The sequence below is a fragment of the Anser anser genome, assembly GCF_964211835.1.
Source record: "Anser anser genome assembly, chromosome: 17".
Lineage (NCBI taxonomy): Eukaryota > Metazoa > Chordata > Aves > Anseriformes > Anatidae > Anser > Anser anser.
In genome coordinates, this window is record NC_139738.1 from 12,002,500 (window position 1) to 12,018,873 (window position 16,374).

Consider the following 16,374-nt stretch of genomic DNA (forward strand, 5'->3'; position numbering starts at 1 on the left):
GATGGGGAGCCCTGTGGTTAAAAAGGTAATGGGCTGGGAACAGAGGTCGGCCTCCAAAAAATACCACATCTTGACACCTGTGGGAACCAGCTGGGGCTGTGGAGAAACACTCCCCAGGTGGGGGACTCTGTGTCCTGGGCAATTATCCCTTGTTCTTTAATCATGCCTTTTAATTACTGCTCATGGATGAGTGGCCTAAAACATGTTGGCTTCACAGTACTGATGCAACAGGGTCAGAGGAACAGAGGTGGCAGGAGGACGAAAAATGCAGTCTGTTGCGAGGGAGATAATGCAAACCTTTGGCCAGGCGTGCAGTCAATAATTAAGACCCTTTTTTTTTTTCTATTAAAGAAGAAAACCAGTGCTATCCATCAGGTATCTAACTGTGAAATGGTACAGCATTTCTCATCTCCCAAAGATGTTATAGGTTTTGAACTGTCAGAGAGATTAGTCTGAAGGCAGCAAGACCAAAGCACGCCCCCCCCCCCCCCCCCCCCGAATTCAAAGCTCTCTAGGGAGGGAGGCAAGAAAAGGCTCTAAAGGACAAAGCCTCACTTAATGGGTCCTGTAAAACCTCCTGGCCATTATGCGCCGTCACTCTTTGCGGGTGGTTACAGGTCAGATAACTGTGCATGGTCGGCCAGATGCATTTTTGTGGGCTATTTGCTGAGCCTCGAAAGCACTGCCTCGGTACCTCAGCTGCCTCATGCTGCCCCAAAACCTGCAGGTTTGTTCACTGATTCCTTACTACCTGGAAAAACTACTTTTGCTCTTGCTTTCTTACAAAACATCTTGTTGCAGCACCTCTGACCGCCTCCAGTGTAAGCTGTGCCCTGTGGCTGTCGGTCATCACGATGCTCTCATCGCCTACACCGATGGAAACAACACCCCACATACGGATTACCATGTCAGGGGTTATATTTGAGAGGTACTTCACCTTATTTATTTATTTATTTATTTATTTATTTATTTATTTCCCTCTAAATACTCCTCTGCAGCATTGCACTGCAGGGATTTTGGCAGGGTGCTGCAGCACTCCTGTCACAGCAAATTCTTGCGGTTCAGCTCTGCAGAGGCACTCGGGTGCCTGACATGAGCAGTTGCTGTGGCTTTGTTTTGGGTTATCCTGTTTCACCTGGTATTTTGGCACAAGGCCGGCCCTCTTCTTGGGAAAGCTTGCGCATGTAGTGGTGAACTGGTGCTGAAAACTTCCAGGACAGTTTCTGTACCATTATTTTCCAACGTTTACATTTCAGGAATTTTCTATTTATGGTACTTTGATGTTCATGAAACAGGTGAAATTCTGGTATGGCCACAAGCAATACACAGCCACAGGTGTTTGTCTTATGGACACTTATAAAATATGCTTGCTTTTATTTTCTGCTCTTTTAATCAGTCAGTTTTTTATATATGACATGAGTCCACCTGTTTGATTCTCAGTTGAAATCTTTTGGGGTTTGAAAAGATACAGGCAGGGGGCAAATCTATCAGAATATAAGTAATTAAGTTCCCCTGGTGAGTGAAAACTGGATGAAGGTCAGATCTGGTTTCTTACTCGGTTTGTAAAACTGGTGCATAAGAAATACTGCTGACAGAGTGCCTGAGACTTTCTGTTTTAGCATGCCGTGCAGGGAATCTTGTATGGCTACAAATGGAAGAAAAAGAGATCCAAAGAGGTTTTTCCTCCAGGAGGGAGATGGAAAAATGAATAAAATGAATACTATTATTTCCCAGTGTTTTGGAAGCAAGCAAGCAAGCCACCAATACGTACAACCAGAAACCTAACTACTGTTCAGCATACTGGTTATATAAGAAGCAAAGAAAAAGAGAAAAGAAGCCCCAAACTGCTCTTTTTACTCTGCGCAGCATGATTTGGATGGAGGCAGATCCCACGCAGTGCAAGACGAGCTGCGGGCCATCACAGCAAGTCTGGCAGCTCATTCCCATATTTTGTTCCACTTTGCCATGTGCAAAACACACAAGGGATTGTCTGGAGGACAGTGGGGGCCTTTATGCCCCCAAACACGTTATCGCTGCTGCAGCTCAGCTATTTTTCCCCCCTCTCTGATGTGCCTCCAGCCTGTGTGGCTGTTCCCAGGGAGCCGCAGGGCTGAGACCTCGCATGGCCTCCAGTGATGTCACAGGAGTCACCAGAGACCCCAGATCTCTGTTTTGGGGGACTACGGGGTGTATCTGTGAGCCAGGTGCCATGGGAAGGACAGGGGAGGACAGGCTGTTGCCCAGAGAGATACAACCCAGTCCTGAATTCTTGGAAAAGAGATTACAGCTTGCAGGGCTCCTCTTCCAGATTTTTTTTGCAGGTGTTTTAGCACTGCACTGAAGAACGGGACTTCTTAGGGAAGGAGAGCCCAGCCTGGAGCCCCCATGTGAGAGGTGACAGCAGAGGATGTGGCTGCTTTCACCCCAGGAAGGACCCTGCTGAGGTGCTGGGCCAGCCCCCCTGAATGGGGCAGCCAGGATTTCCCATGAATGTAAGGCTAAATTAAGCTGTCTTCAATGACACGCTTTGTACTTTCAGGGTGACACATGGCAAAAGGCTTGAGAGATAGCACCTGCCCCTGAGCACCTGCAAAAGTTCTGCTTAGCGTGGCTCAAGTCTTTGGGGCCAGCTATTATGAGCCCCAGTTATTTCTGATGCCTCCCCACATGCCAAGAGGAGGGCATTGGCCACGGTGCTGCCCCAAGAAGCAGCAACAGGCAAAAATATTTGGCACAGGGAGGTTGTCTGGAGAAGCTCCTGCCCAGACCTCACCGTGCAGTAGGCTGCCGCAGTCCGGCAGAGCGGTTGCTTGCATGGGACTGTTCAGAAGAGGCCCAGATTTGGACGGGGGAAAAAGAGACGACTTTAGAAAGATGCCCGTAGTTGGAAATATTTTAATACCACTGAGTCACAATTTTTAGTACAAACAATCAGGAAAAAAAAAATTTAGAAATCCCGAACAGTGCCATTCCCACGGTGTCCATCCCATAGAAAAGTTAATATAATTTCATATTAAAAGAATAAAAACATTCTTCTACACAACGCTGTGCTCTTTGTATAAAAACATGTTTCAGCTATTATTTTTTTAAAGCGTGATTTTCCTTTTCAGTCCTCACTGCAGTAGCTTTGGTGTGTATTTTTTGAGGGGAAACCCATCAGCTGGGTTCAGCCGACCAAGCACTGCTCTCCCCTGACGGGTGAAGACAGACTACAAGCACTGCTCTCCCCTGACGGGTGAAGATATTTTTACATGGGGTCTGCAAGTCAAAAGAGAGAGAGGGCTGTTAGTCCTGCCTGCCAGAGAGAAACCAACCCCAGGGCAGAGACCGCGCGGCTTCCCCTCCAACACGAGGAGACGCTGCCCATCCTCTAACGTGGGGCTGCAGACAAGGGATAACTGGCAAAATTTAGCCAGGAACCAAAGCAGCACACGGGCATAAAGCAAAAATAAGCAGGGAGAAATCAACTACTTGGGTAATTGGGATTAAAAAAAAATAGTAATTAAAACGGCTCTTTGGATCATTTCCACCATTTGGTTTCCTGCGGTTTAGCTGGCATACCACACATAACAGACGGACAGCTGGCAGTACAGGGCCTTCGGGGGATTTACAGAAGAAATTGGAGTGATGGAGGTTCAGAGCAGTTAGTAACAGCCAAGACGCAGTACACAGAGGTGGTGGCAATTAGTGCTCCTGAGCTTAAAGACTTCACCGCACGCTCCAGGGAATCCTGTCCAGGGGATCCTGTCAGGGAAGGGGCATTTGGAGACAGCAGGAAGACATTAAAATTCACAGGTCTGTCCATCTCTGAGTTACCTGAAAGAGCTGCTCTGGGCACCAAAATAAAAACAAACCACTGCTTGTGGCTCAAAGTCCCCTTTTTTGCCTGCTTTAATTTGACCAACACCAGAGTTTGCTCTTCTGCTTGACAAGGCCACGTACTTGTGCCTGGTGAAAAATGCGCTCAGGTCAGATTTTAGTTGACAGAGCTCAGCTGGAGCACCAGCAACTGCCAGGCTGCCACTGGCCAGAGTGGTTTCTAATTCCTTGTGAGCTCAAAATGAGAATTAATAAATAAAAATGTTGCTTTGGGGCAGCAGCCGGGCAGGGAATAATTGCACCCTGAAAGCAGGAATGTTTCCTAAGACCCCACGGCCAGGGCACAGGGGCACCAAGCCCCAGGGTGGGCTTTCTGCTGCTCGGGTCCAACACAGGTTGGCAGCATCCTTTTCCCTGGAAAACCTGGAAAAACTCTGCACTGGATCCTGACGGCAAGGCTGCAGGACACACAGAGGCAAGCAGGGACAGCCACGTGTGGCGTGGGGGCTGCGACACAAAGCGCCTCTGTGCCGCACACCCCCGCAGGACCAGCACCTGCCAAAGCGGCGCTGGGCACAGGGGCCAGAGCCACGGGACGTGGCCCAGCCACCCACAGCCCCAGCAGCTCGGGGCTGGGGGCGGACATGCAGCCTCCCCTGGGGAGCCTGGTGGTGCTGGATTCAGGAACTGATAACAAAAATAAAAATCTAGAGGTTTGCACTGCATGCAGTGCCGTGGCCTGGAAGCTGGAAAAGCCCCTGAGAAATAGGTGTGTTCGGAGTAGATGAAAGGTCTCACGTGGTGCCCAGGGACCGTGCGGCGTTCGCCGTGCCGGGTGGGAACACCGGGGTCTGGCCTGCTCTTGGGAAGGGAGGGAGGCGTTCAGTGGCAGAGGGAGAGCAGGGTTAGGGATCAGACGTACTCCCGAGCTGTTGAGGGCTGCGACTGCCGATAGTACTGCTGTCCTTGCCGCTCCTTGGTGGGGCAGGAACAGCACAGGAGGGAGCCCCCCAGCATGGTGAGGCTGGCGGCCCCCCAGCCAACAAACAACGCTGAGCCGAATTCGTACCTGTGGCAAGAGAGAGGGGGACATCAGGGAGGAGGACCAGGAGTGCAAAAGGCAGGGGTGCAAAGAGAAACAGGGACCCCTGCGACACCCAGGCCCTCAAAGCCACGAGGAAGCTGCTGGCAGCACTGAGGCAGACGCTGAGTGTCCTTCTCTCCAGCCCCCCCATGCTTCACATTGGCCTGACCTTGCTTTTAAGATTTCCTGCAGCTATCGGGCTGCTCCCCCACACTTTCTTCCTCCCATGTGCTGAAACCCCACACGACTGCTCTTACAGTGTCTCAGTGTAAAGTCAGCAGTGGCACTAAGATTAAAACTCAATCAGCTGCTTAAAACCAGGACTGAAAGTGCTAGAAGGACTTCCATAGTGTCACAACTGCAGGGTGGCACAGGCACAGCCCCAATCCTGCCCTAGCTGCAGGCACATCTGCCTGCCCTGCGCCTTGCCCAAACCCACAAAACGTGCAGGTGTGTCGGGGACAAGCTGGGATTCAAAGAGTGCCCCTCAGGCGGGGGGCACAACTCCTACCTTGCGTTGATCGGGGTGCTGGCACTGAAGAACTCATAGGTGACCTGTGTTGCATACAGGGACACGGCCGCTAACGTACACAGACCTGAACATCAAACACTGAACATCAGCAACACCCAGCCCATCGCCAAACCGTTCCCTCTTCCCTTTCTCTGCCAACAAGCCTTTAAAAGCTGTTTGAGCTCTTTTGCATCGAAGAAGGGCAAGGACCCATGGGCTGGACCTGCCCAGCCACTTACCGGAGAGGATAAAGAGGACACCCCCAGCAACAGCAATGCGGCTCTTGGTAACGGGATCCTCTTCACCAACTTTGGTGCATTTCATGCCCACGACGCTCACAATGATGCCAAAGAAACCCAGGAGAAGAGAAATAACCATGAGAGCCCGGGAGGTCTGGATGTGAACTGCAGGGGGGGAAGACAAAGCTGCTCAGCAGCAGGAGCTTTCAGCCACGGCAGTCTGCAAATCAAAGTCACCTCCCACCAGGATGAACCGGTCCTTAACCCTGGTCCTTAACCCTGGTCCCCCTGTGCAGTCAGGGGCAGGGGCCAGCCACTCACTGCTCCTGTGCCCAGAGGCATCGCGCGTTGTGCCAGAAGACCTCGGCTCACCTCAGGGCACCTCTCCCAGCTCCATGCAGCCACACCCCGACCTTCCTCCCTGCCATGCTCCTCGCTGTGAGTTCCCGGGGTGGGAACCATGGCACCGTGCCCACAGCAGCACCACGTCCCCAAGCGATGTCCCCACCGAGCAGCCGCCATTCCCCCACGTGGCACCTGCCTTGGGGCTCAAACCCACAGAGGCCAAGGGGACAAAGCCACACAGAGGGGCTCAAACCCAGGGGTATAAGATGGGCTCAGCCCTACGATGGAGCTCTAACCCGTAGCAAACCATGGGTGCATCGGGGGGCTCAAACACAGTGAGAAGCATGAAGGGCTCGGACCTATGGCAGGACTCAGACCCACAGAAGAGGAGATCAGGGAGCACAGGGCTGGGGGTGGGCTCTGACCCACTGCAGCAGCCAGAGGAGCTCAGACCTGTGCAGTGCCCAGACCTAAGAGGGGGCCGAGGGGAGCTCAGAGCCGTGGGGCTGGGGGAGGCTTGGCCCCATAAAATGAGCAGATCGGGGAGCTGGGGCCCATTAGAGGGGCTCCGACACGGCGGGAGGAAGGAGTCAGACCTGCTGGGAGCACCGGAGGGGCCAGGAGAGCTCAGACCCACCGGGGGGGGGGTGGTGGTGGTGGTGCGGGGTAGGGGGCTCTGAGCCTCAGGGGGCGGCTCGGAGCTTGGAGGGGGGGCTTCAGCCCTATGGGTGTCGGACCCCGGGGCCCCGTCCGCGCTGTACGCACCGTCGAGGGAGAGGAGCGAGTCGTGGAGGCGGCACTGCACCTGCCCGGTGCTCTGGGCGGCGCAGCTCATCCAGAGCCCTTCGTGCAGCCCCACGGCGGTGATGATGGCGTCCCCGGCGTACGAGCTCTGCCGCCACTGGGGCAGCGCCGCGGCGGCCAGCGCCGCCACCCACCCGCCCAGCGCCGCCAGGTACCCGGCCAGCTCCCGCGCCCCGCCGCCCATCGCCGCCGCGCTGCGCCCGCCTCGGCCCGGCCCGGCCCGGCTCGACCCGGGGGCGGTGTCCGGGCCCGCCCCGCTCCGCCCTCCCTCGGGCCGCAGGAGGGGCTGAGGGGCCCGGGGAGATGGAGGGGGGGGTGCTAGGGGGAGGGGGGGGGTCCGCGGGCTGCAGGGGGTGTGGGAGGGTCTCCCCGAGAGGAGGGACCCCGGAGGGGATGGCGGGCCCTGAGGGGAGAGGCGGAGGGGCCGGGGGGCATGGGGAAGGTGGGGACCCCCAGGGAAACCAAGGAGGGGCGCAGCGTGCCCCAGGGGCTTGGGGCGGCTGGGGGAGGTGAGGAGCCCCCGCACGGCTGCTCGGGCCAGGACCCCCCTGCCGCGGGGGCAGCCGCAGGAATCTGGCACGGGGCCGGGGCACACGGGTGGCCTGGCACGAGGCCGCTCTGTCAGCCCCCGGACACGAAGCTGGGGTGGGCACGGTGCCCCCCATCACGGCCCGAGGGGTGGTGGGTGCGGGCAGCCATAGGGCCGGAGGGACGCTGGCCTCCTGTGGGGCCTGGCAATCTTTAACTGCCCGGCCTCATCTGCAGTCAGCTCACGCTCGGGGCCGGCTGGCGGGGGGCTGGCTGCCTCCCCTGGACAGGCTGCCATGCTCGAGGGGACAGCGGGGAACCGCTCCTGGTGGAGGGCACGAGCTGCTGCTGGAGCCCACCCAAAGAAACCAACCTCACGGCCGCCCACCTGTGCCCAAGTCCCCCGCCCTGGTCACCAGAGCAGGCCTTCGCCCCCTCCAAGCACCAGCGCAGGGCCCCCTTGCAGGCGGCTGGTGGTGGGACCATTTACTCACATTCCCCGGATGGTTATGGTAATGGCCAGGGCACCCAGCACCCCTAGGAACAATTCACTGCCCTGTTCGGCTGGTGCTCAATGTCCTTCTTGTTCAGTACGAGGGCAGAGCCCCGAAGAGGGGTGAACGAGCCCCCACCATGCCAGCCCCAGCTCCCTCCTACTCCCAGCAAGAAGCTCGTGGATCCCTTCCAGGTCCCTGCTGCCTGGGGGATGCTGCAGGGCTAATCTAGGGGCCACGTTGCGCTGCCAAAACTTCCCAGGGTGCTGCCCTAGGCCAGTGGTGCAGCAGACGTGCTTGCCCCCTTTCCAGCAGGACTGGGGGCCAAAACCTGCAGCGGTTGGGTCTTTGGGCACGGACAGGGTGCCCCTCCTCCCCCCCCGTGCCCCATCCCCAGCGCTGCTGGGCAGCAAGCCTCCGTTTAAGCCCGGGGCACGGCACTCCCCAGCTGAGGCACCCGGTCCCCAGCACCACCCGCAGCCGCTGCCCTGGGGCTGCTGCAGGGCAGAGGCCAGGAGCCGCTGGGCGCTGCTGCCCTCGCCTGGACAGCAACAGGGTTGCAGGGCCCAAACAGGGGCTGACGGCACGGCAGGGAGCGTGCCTCCAGGGAGCTGTGCTGCGAGCAGCTTCTTCGGAAAGACACCTTTATTCACCGATTCTCTGCAGAAGGCACTGAAGTAGCAGTGGTGCGGAGTGGGCTCGAGCAAAGCAGTAAGGCACATTTAGAGTGGCTCCAGCCCCCTCAGCCCCACACTGCTACCTTGGTACTGAGTCCTCAACCGTAAAAGATCTTCCCCCTCCCTTTGCCCCACATCTCCCCCCTACCCTCCTGAGTCTGGCTGCTCATCTCCACGTCACCCTGAGGTCAGTGGCAGCTCTGTTGCAGGGGGGTGGATGCCATGGAGCAGCACAGGGCACCCCCAGCTCCCCCTCCTGCACAGGGTGCATCGGCCACAAGGTAGGTCCCAGCTGGCACCCCAGGGCTGAGCAGCCAAAGCTGCGTGCTGCAACTGTGTCCCAAAAGGCTGAAGCTGGTGGTGCTGGCCCGGGCAGGGTAGAGCAGGCCCATGGCGAGGCTGGGACCCTGCACAAGGAGCGTCAGAGCTCGTCCTTCCTTGCTGCATGCGAGCCATCAGTGGTGGTGAGAGCTGGTGGCTCCTGCTCTGTGCCTGTCTCCTGCAGCAAGTCCACCTCCTCCACCCTGAAAAGCATCTTCACCAGGTCGTCAGCCTGCACACGCTCCTGCAGAGCAGAGCTCACGTCAGACCCTGCTACCCCCTGCTTCCACAAAGGGTAGGGGATGACAGCCCCAAAAATCTTCCTGCTGCCAGGAAAGAGTGGGCTGAGGTGCTCACCCGCTCGCTGTGCCGTGGGTCCAGGGTGAACCAGAGGGCAATGGCGCAGCGCTGGCCTTTGGTCACAGCCTTCACCCCGTGGGGGTTCTCCGAACCAGAGGAGAAGCCCACGGCACGGCCGCACTGGGGCTGCACCTCCGCCTGCAAGGGAGACGCTGGTGGGGACCTGCTATACCAGGTGGGGCGAGGGGACAAGTCAGCCCCCGACTCACAGTAGCCCCTTGCACTGGCACAGAGGACTGTCCCAGGGGACAGCAGCAGGCTGGCGGCCAGCGAGCAGGAAGGGGGTTTGGTACCAGGGCTGCACACAGATGTGCGGGGAGCTGAGGTACTTACAGTCTCCGTCTTGGCATCCAGCTCTGTGAAGTAGAAAGCTCCCCCTTCAAAGTCCCCATTGAGGTAGAGGATGGCACTAAAGAAAGCAGGGGACAAGCAGAGGTGACATCCATCACCCCAGACCGCAGCTCAACAAGCAGGTAGGTCTGGAGCTCCCCAAACACCACAGCAAGAGACGGAGGCAGGAGAGCCCAGAATGGGCTGCCCTCCCACCCCAGGGGCTACTGGCCCACCTGCCGCTAAGCCTTAATGCCCTCAGACAGAGGAGCTCTGGCCCACTAACACCTCAGTACCTGTAATCCCGGAAGGTGTAGGCTGGTGGCTCCTTCACACACACCATGGCCTCCGCGTTAAGGATGCAGTTGTCCACATGCACCTCGTGACTGTTGTCACTCCGGCCTTCTTGCTTATCTAGGGTGCAACAAGACCTGGCATTTCAGGACTCCTCTGTCCCTGCAGGGTGGTGACCTGTCCCCAAGCACCACATGTATGGAGATAACAAGGTCACCTGTAACCTAAAGCCCTTCCGCTCACTGCAACTTGGCCATATGGACTTCTCTCATGGCATTTCTTCCTGCCCTCCAGACACAGCCTCCCCTTGCACCCAACCCCAAATGCCTCCGAGCACCAAAACCCGGCAGGGTATGAAGCTGCCTGGAGAGCCAACGGGGCTGCTCATCTCCCCAACCAGACTTAGGGACAAACTCCCCACACCTTCCTTTTAGGAAACGAGATAGGAGAGCAGGTGCCCTGATTCTCCTTGTGTAACACTTCCCCGGGGCCGTGCTCACCCTCGATGGCTGTGCGGCACACCAGGTGGGAGTAAGAGAAGTGGAGCGGGACCTCCAGGCGGAAGTAGGACTCCATCATGTGCCGTACCTTCTCCGTCACGTTGTAGTAGAGGTGGGCGCTCTGCAGGGGAACCTTGCCCTCCTGGCCCAGCTGCAGGGGGCAGACAGGACACGGGCTCAGCTGCCGGCTGCCCTGGGGCAGGAGCCCTTGTGGAACCTGGCATGGCAACTGAGGCAGCCCCAGGAGGCCTGCAGTGGCAGCCGCCTGCCTTCAGAGTCCCCTCCCTCATCACCGCAGCTTGTTTTTTCCCCTCCCCATAGCCATCCTAACCTTGAGGGCCTTCAGGACGGTCACACCGTAGAAGGTCTCGCTGGGGGTGTGAGGAGATGTCTTCCCACGATAGCCATCCCCAGCCGAGGCAGCTGCCTGCAAAACCCAGCTGACGTTATCCCATCTGACTTCTGAACCACGGGATGCGACCCTTCAGCATCCCTGCCCCATTTCTGCCCGTTCCTCCCCTCCCCGTGCTCACGTTGGTCAGTCTCTGAAGCTCCCGGCACTCCTCAGCTGACAGGACCCCGTCCACCACGACGCGCTGCGAGCCGTTCAAGGCCTTGGAGTTCATGGTGACGCTGGCTCCCTCGTACACCAAGGGGCCACCTGCGGCACAAATGGGATCAGGAGGGAACATGGATGGGGCCGGGGGCTGCCAGCCCCAGCGTACAGCACTGGTGGGGGTGCTGTGGTTAGCCAGAGCCTTTTGCCTGCTCCTGCCACCACCTGCACGGATGGACTGGAGGCTGGCACCGGGGACACGGAGGTCCCTCTCCCTCCTCCCCTGACCCACAGCTCCCCGCACCTTCTCGGATGAACTTGCTTATATCAGCAGACTCCTTCGCCTTCTCCTCCACCAGCGTCTCGATCTCCTTCATGAGGTTGCCAATCTCCTCCGAGATGCGTGCCGCTGTCTCCCGCTCCACCCTGGGCACACAGTGGCCATCAGCTCCACAGCCCCACTGTCCCCATGTCAGGAACAAGGCATGCCAAGGCAAGGACAGGACAAGTTGTGTCTAGGGGCTGGTGACAAAACCCAAGGTGGGAGAGCGTCACCTCCGCACAGCCCTCACCCCCTGCCCCAAGCCACTCACGGTGGCCTTCCCAACCCTGTGACCCAAGGGCCAAGCTGGAGAACCAAGTGCTGCCCTCCAGCAGCCTCTCCCGGCTCCAACATCAAATAACTTCCCTGGCAGCGACTCTGCAGCCCCCCGGTTCAGCCCAAATCCCAGGAAGGCAGCGGGGTACTCCCCACTGGTTTCCTCCCCATCAGGAAGGCTTGGGCAGCTGCTCACTTTTGTTTCTCTCGCAGCCTCTTTGGTATCACCTCCTCGGGGGTCCACGTGTCCTGCAGCCACAACAACAGCAACATCAGGAGCTGGACGAGGATCCAGCTCGAACACAAACCACTCATCCTTTTCCCCTGCAGACACATCCCCTCTGACTGCCACGACCAGCCAGGTCTAACACCACTCACCGGGTCCACAAAGGGGATCCCAAAGACATCATAGCTGAAGAAGAGCAGCTCCTTCTCCATCAGGCTTCGCTGGCGGTATGCCCGGATCTCCTGTGGCAAGGGACAAGAAGGATGGGTCAGGGCACTGCACAACTGCTCTGGAAACATCCTGAGTGAGGGCAGGAGGGCGTGGGATTTGCATCGCTCCCATGGGCCTCCCTGCAGACCCACTGCTCTGGTTTCCTGGACCCTCTGGCAGCTGGGGAGCAGGTGACTTCCCCATCCTGGTTAAACTTTCCTATGTGGACGAGCCCTAGGGACAGGATGAGGGAGACAAAGGCACATGGATAGGGACACATGTCCCTCCTGCAGGAGGCTCTGGAGAAGCAGATTCCCTTTTGTGCCCCATTTGATGCACGGCAGAGACCTGAATCCCTGCCTACCACCTCTAAGGCAGCACCAGAGCCTTTGGCCCCAGCTATTTTGAAGTGAGAGTCTTTCCTTTTAAAGCAAATTCACTTCAGTTGTCCAATCATGTAGAAGAGGTGGGTTTGATCCTCTCAAATACACGCCTTCACAAAAAAAAAGTCTGTTTGCCTCTCCCAAACCTCTCCCAGGAGAGCTGTTCAATTTGTGTAAGCAATCAAGCGTTCACTTAGCCATGCAAATTGGCCAAAGCTATTTAGTCAGCGATGTTTTTCAGTCTCAGCTAAGTTCCAGCTGTTAACAAGCAGTATTCCCTCCTATCTGCCCTGACCCGGCAGCACAGGGAACAGATCTGCCTTGGGACTTGCTCACAAAACCACCAGCTCTGTTACATCGCCCAGGACAGGAGACAGAGAGAGGTGTGAAGCACACATGAGCATGGATCAGTCAGACTCTCCTTTTTGGTCTGAGGCCAGCAGGTCTCTCATCCATCCGCTCCTCTCCGCCCTGCTGATGGAGGGTGACCACTCCCACTGCAAGCCCACCCAGAGCTGACTGCGAAACCTCTGCAAAGGCTGTGAGCCCCAAGAGGACAGAACCTGTCCCCACACTGTCTCGTCCCAGCTGGTCACCCACCTCTCGGGGTTCAATGGGCCTGGCCAGGTCTTCCCCCAGGACAGCAGTATAATAGGCCAAATTCTGGTTCATCACCTCATCGTTTGGGAAGAAGAGCAAGTAGGTTTTGGTGCATTCAATTGCTTTTTCGTAATTCCCACCTGGAAAGAGAAACAGAACTGTTATAGCACGTATTTTCCCTGCCTTGCTGGTGTCCAGCTTTGGCACAGGCGTGATCCGCTGCTGGGACAGCGACTGGGGAGGATGAAAGGGGTTTGGCAGGGGCTAGTCATCAGGGAGAGGATACACTGGCAAGCCCAGTCCAATGCAGAATAAACAGATCATAAGCTCTAAGGCTGGATGCTTTCAAACAGTGCATCAGAGAGTAAATGGGGATGCAGAGGAGAAACAACAGAGAAAACTCTTGTTATTCTGCAAAAGGTCTCCCTTGCAAGCAAGGGTAGATACTCTGGAGGAAAGATAACCACTGCCACAAAGGGAAAGTAACAGCCCAAGGCCCTCTCCCACCTCCACCTCACCAGAAATGAATGCCACTGGCTGGGTAGTTTTCATGCTTGGAAATTATATCTTAAAGCCTATTTCCAAACAGCAACACCCAACCATTTCCAGACCAACCTGCAATTTTCAGCCACTTAAGCACTCTGACCTACTTTCATCTACAGTATTCCATCCTTTCAGTCTTCTTGGGGTTCATTTTTTCCTCCTTCTGGAGAAATATGCAAAGAAATAGTTCAACTTTTTCTAAGGAGGAGAACAACAACAACAAAAAAGAGGTGCGTTCGCCTGGGTTATAACTAACTCTTCTGGAGGGTGCCTCTGTCATTTGGAGTTTGAGGTTGAAAGTTGGCAGGAGGCAAAAAAAAAAAAAAAAAAAACTTCTCTAGGCTGTAGTGAAGCTTCCTGGGAATTTGGCATCTAAAAGGGGACGGAGACTTACTGCAACCAAGGGCAGCAAGACCTAGCTCTCCTGCGGCACATTCCTGCCCATGGAGAAGGGCCTGCCCTTTATTTCTACCCCAGAGCACAATGCCCATGGTGATGACAGCAGTGCCAGGTGCTGGAGTCCCAGCCAGCAGAGGACGGGGCAATGAGCTGCTTACTGTTGTAGTAGGCAAACTGCAGGTAGTTGAAGTGCGAGGGCAGGAAATCCTCCAGGGGCTTCTCCCGGCCAGGCTGCGAGGCGAGCTCTGTAACACAGCCTTGCTTGCAGCTCAGCACCTGCATGTAGTGATCTGGTAGGAAAAAATACCCACGTCACTGCTTGCAGTCACCAAAGGGCTGGTGGATGGGACCTCGGGGGTCCCCACTCCAGCCACCTGGTGCCAGCACTGCACTCTTCAGTGTCAGAACCCCCCAGGGATGGTGGTCCCCAGCTCCTGCGGGGCTGGCGCCAGAGCTGTGCCACCCTCCAGGGAAGGAGGTGTTCCTCATACCCAGCCCCAGCCTCCCAGTCTTGTGTCCTGGTGACCCTCTGCTGGTCCCTCTCATTTCTCCATGTCCCTCTAGGAGTGTGTGGTGAATCCTGGGCAGCATCCCCAGCACTGAGCAGGTAGAAACACCTCCTACAACTCACTGACCAGGCTCATCCTAGCAAAATCTAGGACAGGGCTTGCCCTTTTCGGGATGAGATGCATGCTCACCCCACAGGGAAATCAGGGGAGTCCCCAGGCTGTCAGGCAGGATGCTGTACACGCACTCCTACCTGTCATGGCCTGGAAAAGATCTGCGTTGTACTCCAGGTAGTTGTAGCCTTCGTAGTCATAGGGCCCCTCGCAGAGTGCGCGGCACTCGGTGTCTGCCACAAAGTACTCCTCCAGCGCCTTCTCCAGGTGCAGGACAGCCGCAGCCGGCTGCTCCTCTGTGTAAAACCTCACGCCTAGCCGAAATTCAGTCTGTGGAGAGCCGGGCTAAGGAATGACTGCGGGGCCTGCTGCTCCTTGCAGCATCCCCTCACCGCAGTGCCGCCACAGCACCGAGGGCATCCCTGGGAGAGGGGAACTTTGCTCCTGCCGCAGCCCCTGCTGCAGGAAAGCCCTTGTCACCCTCCCAGGGGATGTGCCCTCGAAGACACTCAGCCCATGCTGCCCAGTGCCCCTTGGTGGCAGACCCATCTCCTCTTCCCCACATCCAGCCATGGCCAGGAATTTTAGGATCGTCGCCACGATCCCAGCCAACAAAACTCAGCTTTGTAACCCCTCTGGATAAAACCCGTGGATGGGGTGCTCACCATGTGCGGCCTGGCCTCCAGGTCAATGAAGTCGGCCTCCTTGACGCCCGTCATCATCTGGTAGTACTCCAGGTTCTGCTTCATCTCCACGTGCTCAGGGTTGGCCACGAAGAAGGTGTGCGCTGCCGCCACAGCCTTCGCCACCTTGTTGATCTGGGTTGGGGGTGGCGGGAGGCGTGAGGAACCTCCCGGCCATCCAGGACCGAAACCTCCGCCCCGCTTGTCCGTGGCCTGTGCCCACGGCGCTGAGGGGAAGCTCCCCAGGGACCCGATGGGGTCACTGAACAGAACAATAAAGGTCAGAGAAGACCTCCGGGATCGTCCCGTCCAGCCACCCCCTACCTAAAGGGGAGCAGCCCGGCTCTGCCCCGCCGCTGCGGCTCCTCCAGCCGGGCCGGGCCGAGCCTCCGCGTCGCCCCCCCCGCAGCCCCCGAGGGGCCGGTACCGGGGCTGTGTGCGTGAAAAGGGGCCGGTACCGGGGCTCCTCGCTCCCCTGCGCGGCAGGCCCGGGGCGGGCCGCGGCCAGGCCCGACGTGGCACCGCGGGGGGAGCCGGGGAGGGCGGGGAGCACCCGGGGCCGCCTCCCGACCCCCGCCGCCAGGGCGGCCGCCGGCCCCCGAGTCCCGGCCCCCAGCATCGCCCCCTCCCGGGGCCCGGCGCCCCCCCCCGCCCGCGGATCTCCGCCACCGGGAGGACCCCGCGGGACGCTCCCCGCCCCCCCCCCGCGGGCCGTACCTTGAAGTAGGCGACCTGGAGGTAGTTGTAGGGGCTGCGCTTGCGGAACTCGCGCTCCAGCTCCTCGCCCAGGCGGTACCGGGAGGGCGCGGCGGGGCCGCAGCCCCGCAGGCAGGCGGCGCGCCGCAGCAGCCCCCGGAAAAAGAGGAGGTCGCGGAGCGGGGGCTCGGGCTCGGGCTGGGACCGGGGCTCTTCCTCCGCCGGCCCGGCCGTGGAGTTGGCGCAGCGCAGGCGGCACCGCAGCAGCCGGGAGCGCAGCGCGGCGCGGGCCCGCAGCGCCCGCTCCATGTGCAGCACCACGGCGGGCCAGTCGCCCCGCGCGTACGCCTCGGCGCCGGCGGCGAACAGCGCGTCCGGGGGCTCGGCCGGCTCCCGGGGCCCCGCCGGCTCCGGGGGCCCCGCCGGCTCCGGGGGCCCCGCCGCCGCCGCCGCCGCCGCCCACGCCAGCAGCGGCAGCAGCCGCCCCGCCAGCGCCATGGCCCAGCCTCGGCAGGCACCGCCCCCCGCCGCCCCTCGCCCCGCACAGGGCCCGC

General features: G+C 58.6%; 2 protein-coding genes and 1 long non-coding RNA gene across 4 annotated transcripts; 1 reads left to right on the forward strand and 2 right to left on the reverse strand.

Moving 5' to 3' along the window:
• Positions 1–209: 209 nt before the first annotated feature.
• LOC310882972 lies at positions 210–2,741 on the forward strand. Of its 2 annotated transcripts, none has more exons than XR_014573252.1 (4): positions 210–375; positions 618–727; positions 802–928; positions 1,620–2,741. It is a non-coding gene; the product is annotated as an uncharacterized lncRNA (long non-coding RNA). The 2 variants fall into 2 exon arrangements; XR_014573253.1 differs by having other exon boundaries at positions 1,735–2,741.
• A 140-nt stretch (positions 2,742–2,881) lies between these two features.
• On the reverse strand, positions 2,882–7,034 carry CLDN19 (claudin 19). Its single transcript, XM_083802523.1, has 5 exons — positions 6,764–7,034; positions 5,654–5,818; positions 5,415–5,499; positions 4,742–4,888; positions 2,882–3,258 (listed from the first exon to the last, which is right to left on the reverse strand). The coding sequence occupies exons 1-5, from the start codon at positions 6,984–6,986 to the stop codon at positions 3,210–3,212; spliced, it is 669 nt and encodes a 222-aa protein (XP_083658649.1). The 5' UTR covers positions 6,987–7,034; the 3' UTR covers positions 2,882–3,209.
• Positions 7,035–8,454: 1,420 nt separating this feature from the next.
• Positions 8,455–16,318, reverse strand: P3H1 (prolyl 3-hydroxylase 1; the record flags this gene model as incomplete). Its single annotated transcript, XM_083802522.1, has 15 exons — positions 8,455–9,066; positions 9,180–9,320; positions 9,516–9,591; positions 9,809–9,926; positions 10,307–10,457; positions 10,638–10,733; positions 10,840–10,967; positions 11,167–11,288; positions 11,657–11,709; positions 11,839–11,928; positions 12,880–13,019; positions 13,980–14,111; positions 14,582–14,771; positions 15,107–15,259; positions 15,842–16,318. 15 exons carry the CDS (start codon positions 16,316–16,318, stop codon positions 8,923–8,925), a joined length of 2,211 nt encoding a protein of 736 aa, XP_083658648.1. The 3' UTR covers positions 8,455–8,922.
• Positions 16,319–16,374: the final 56 nt, after the last annotated feature.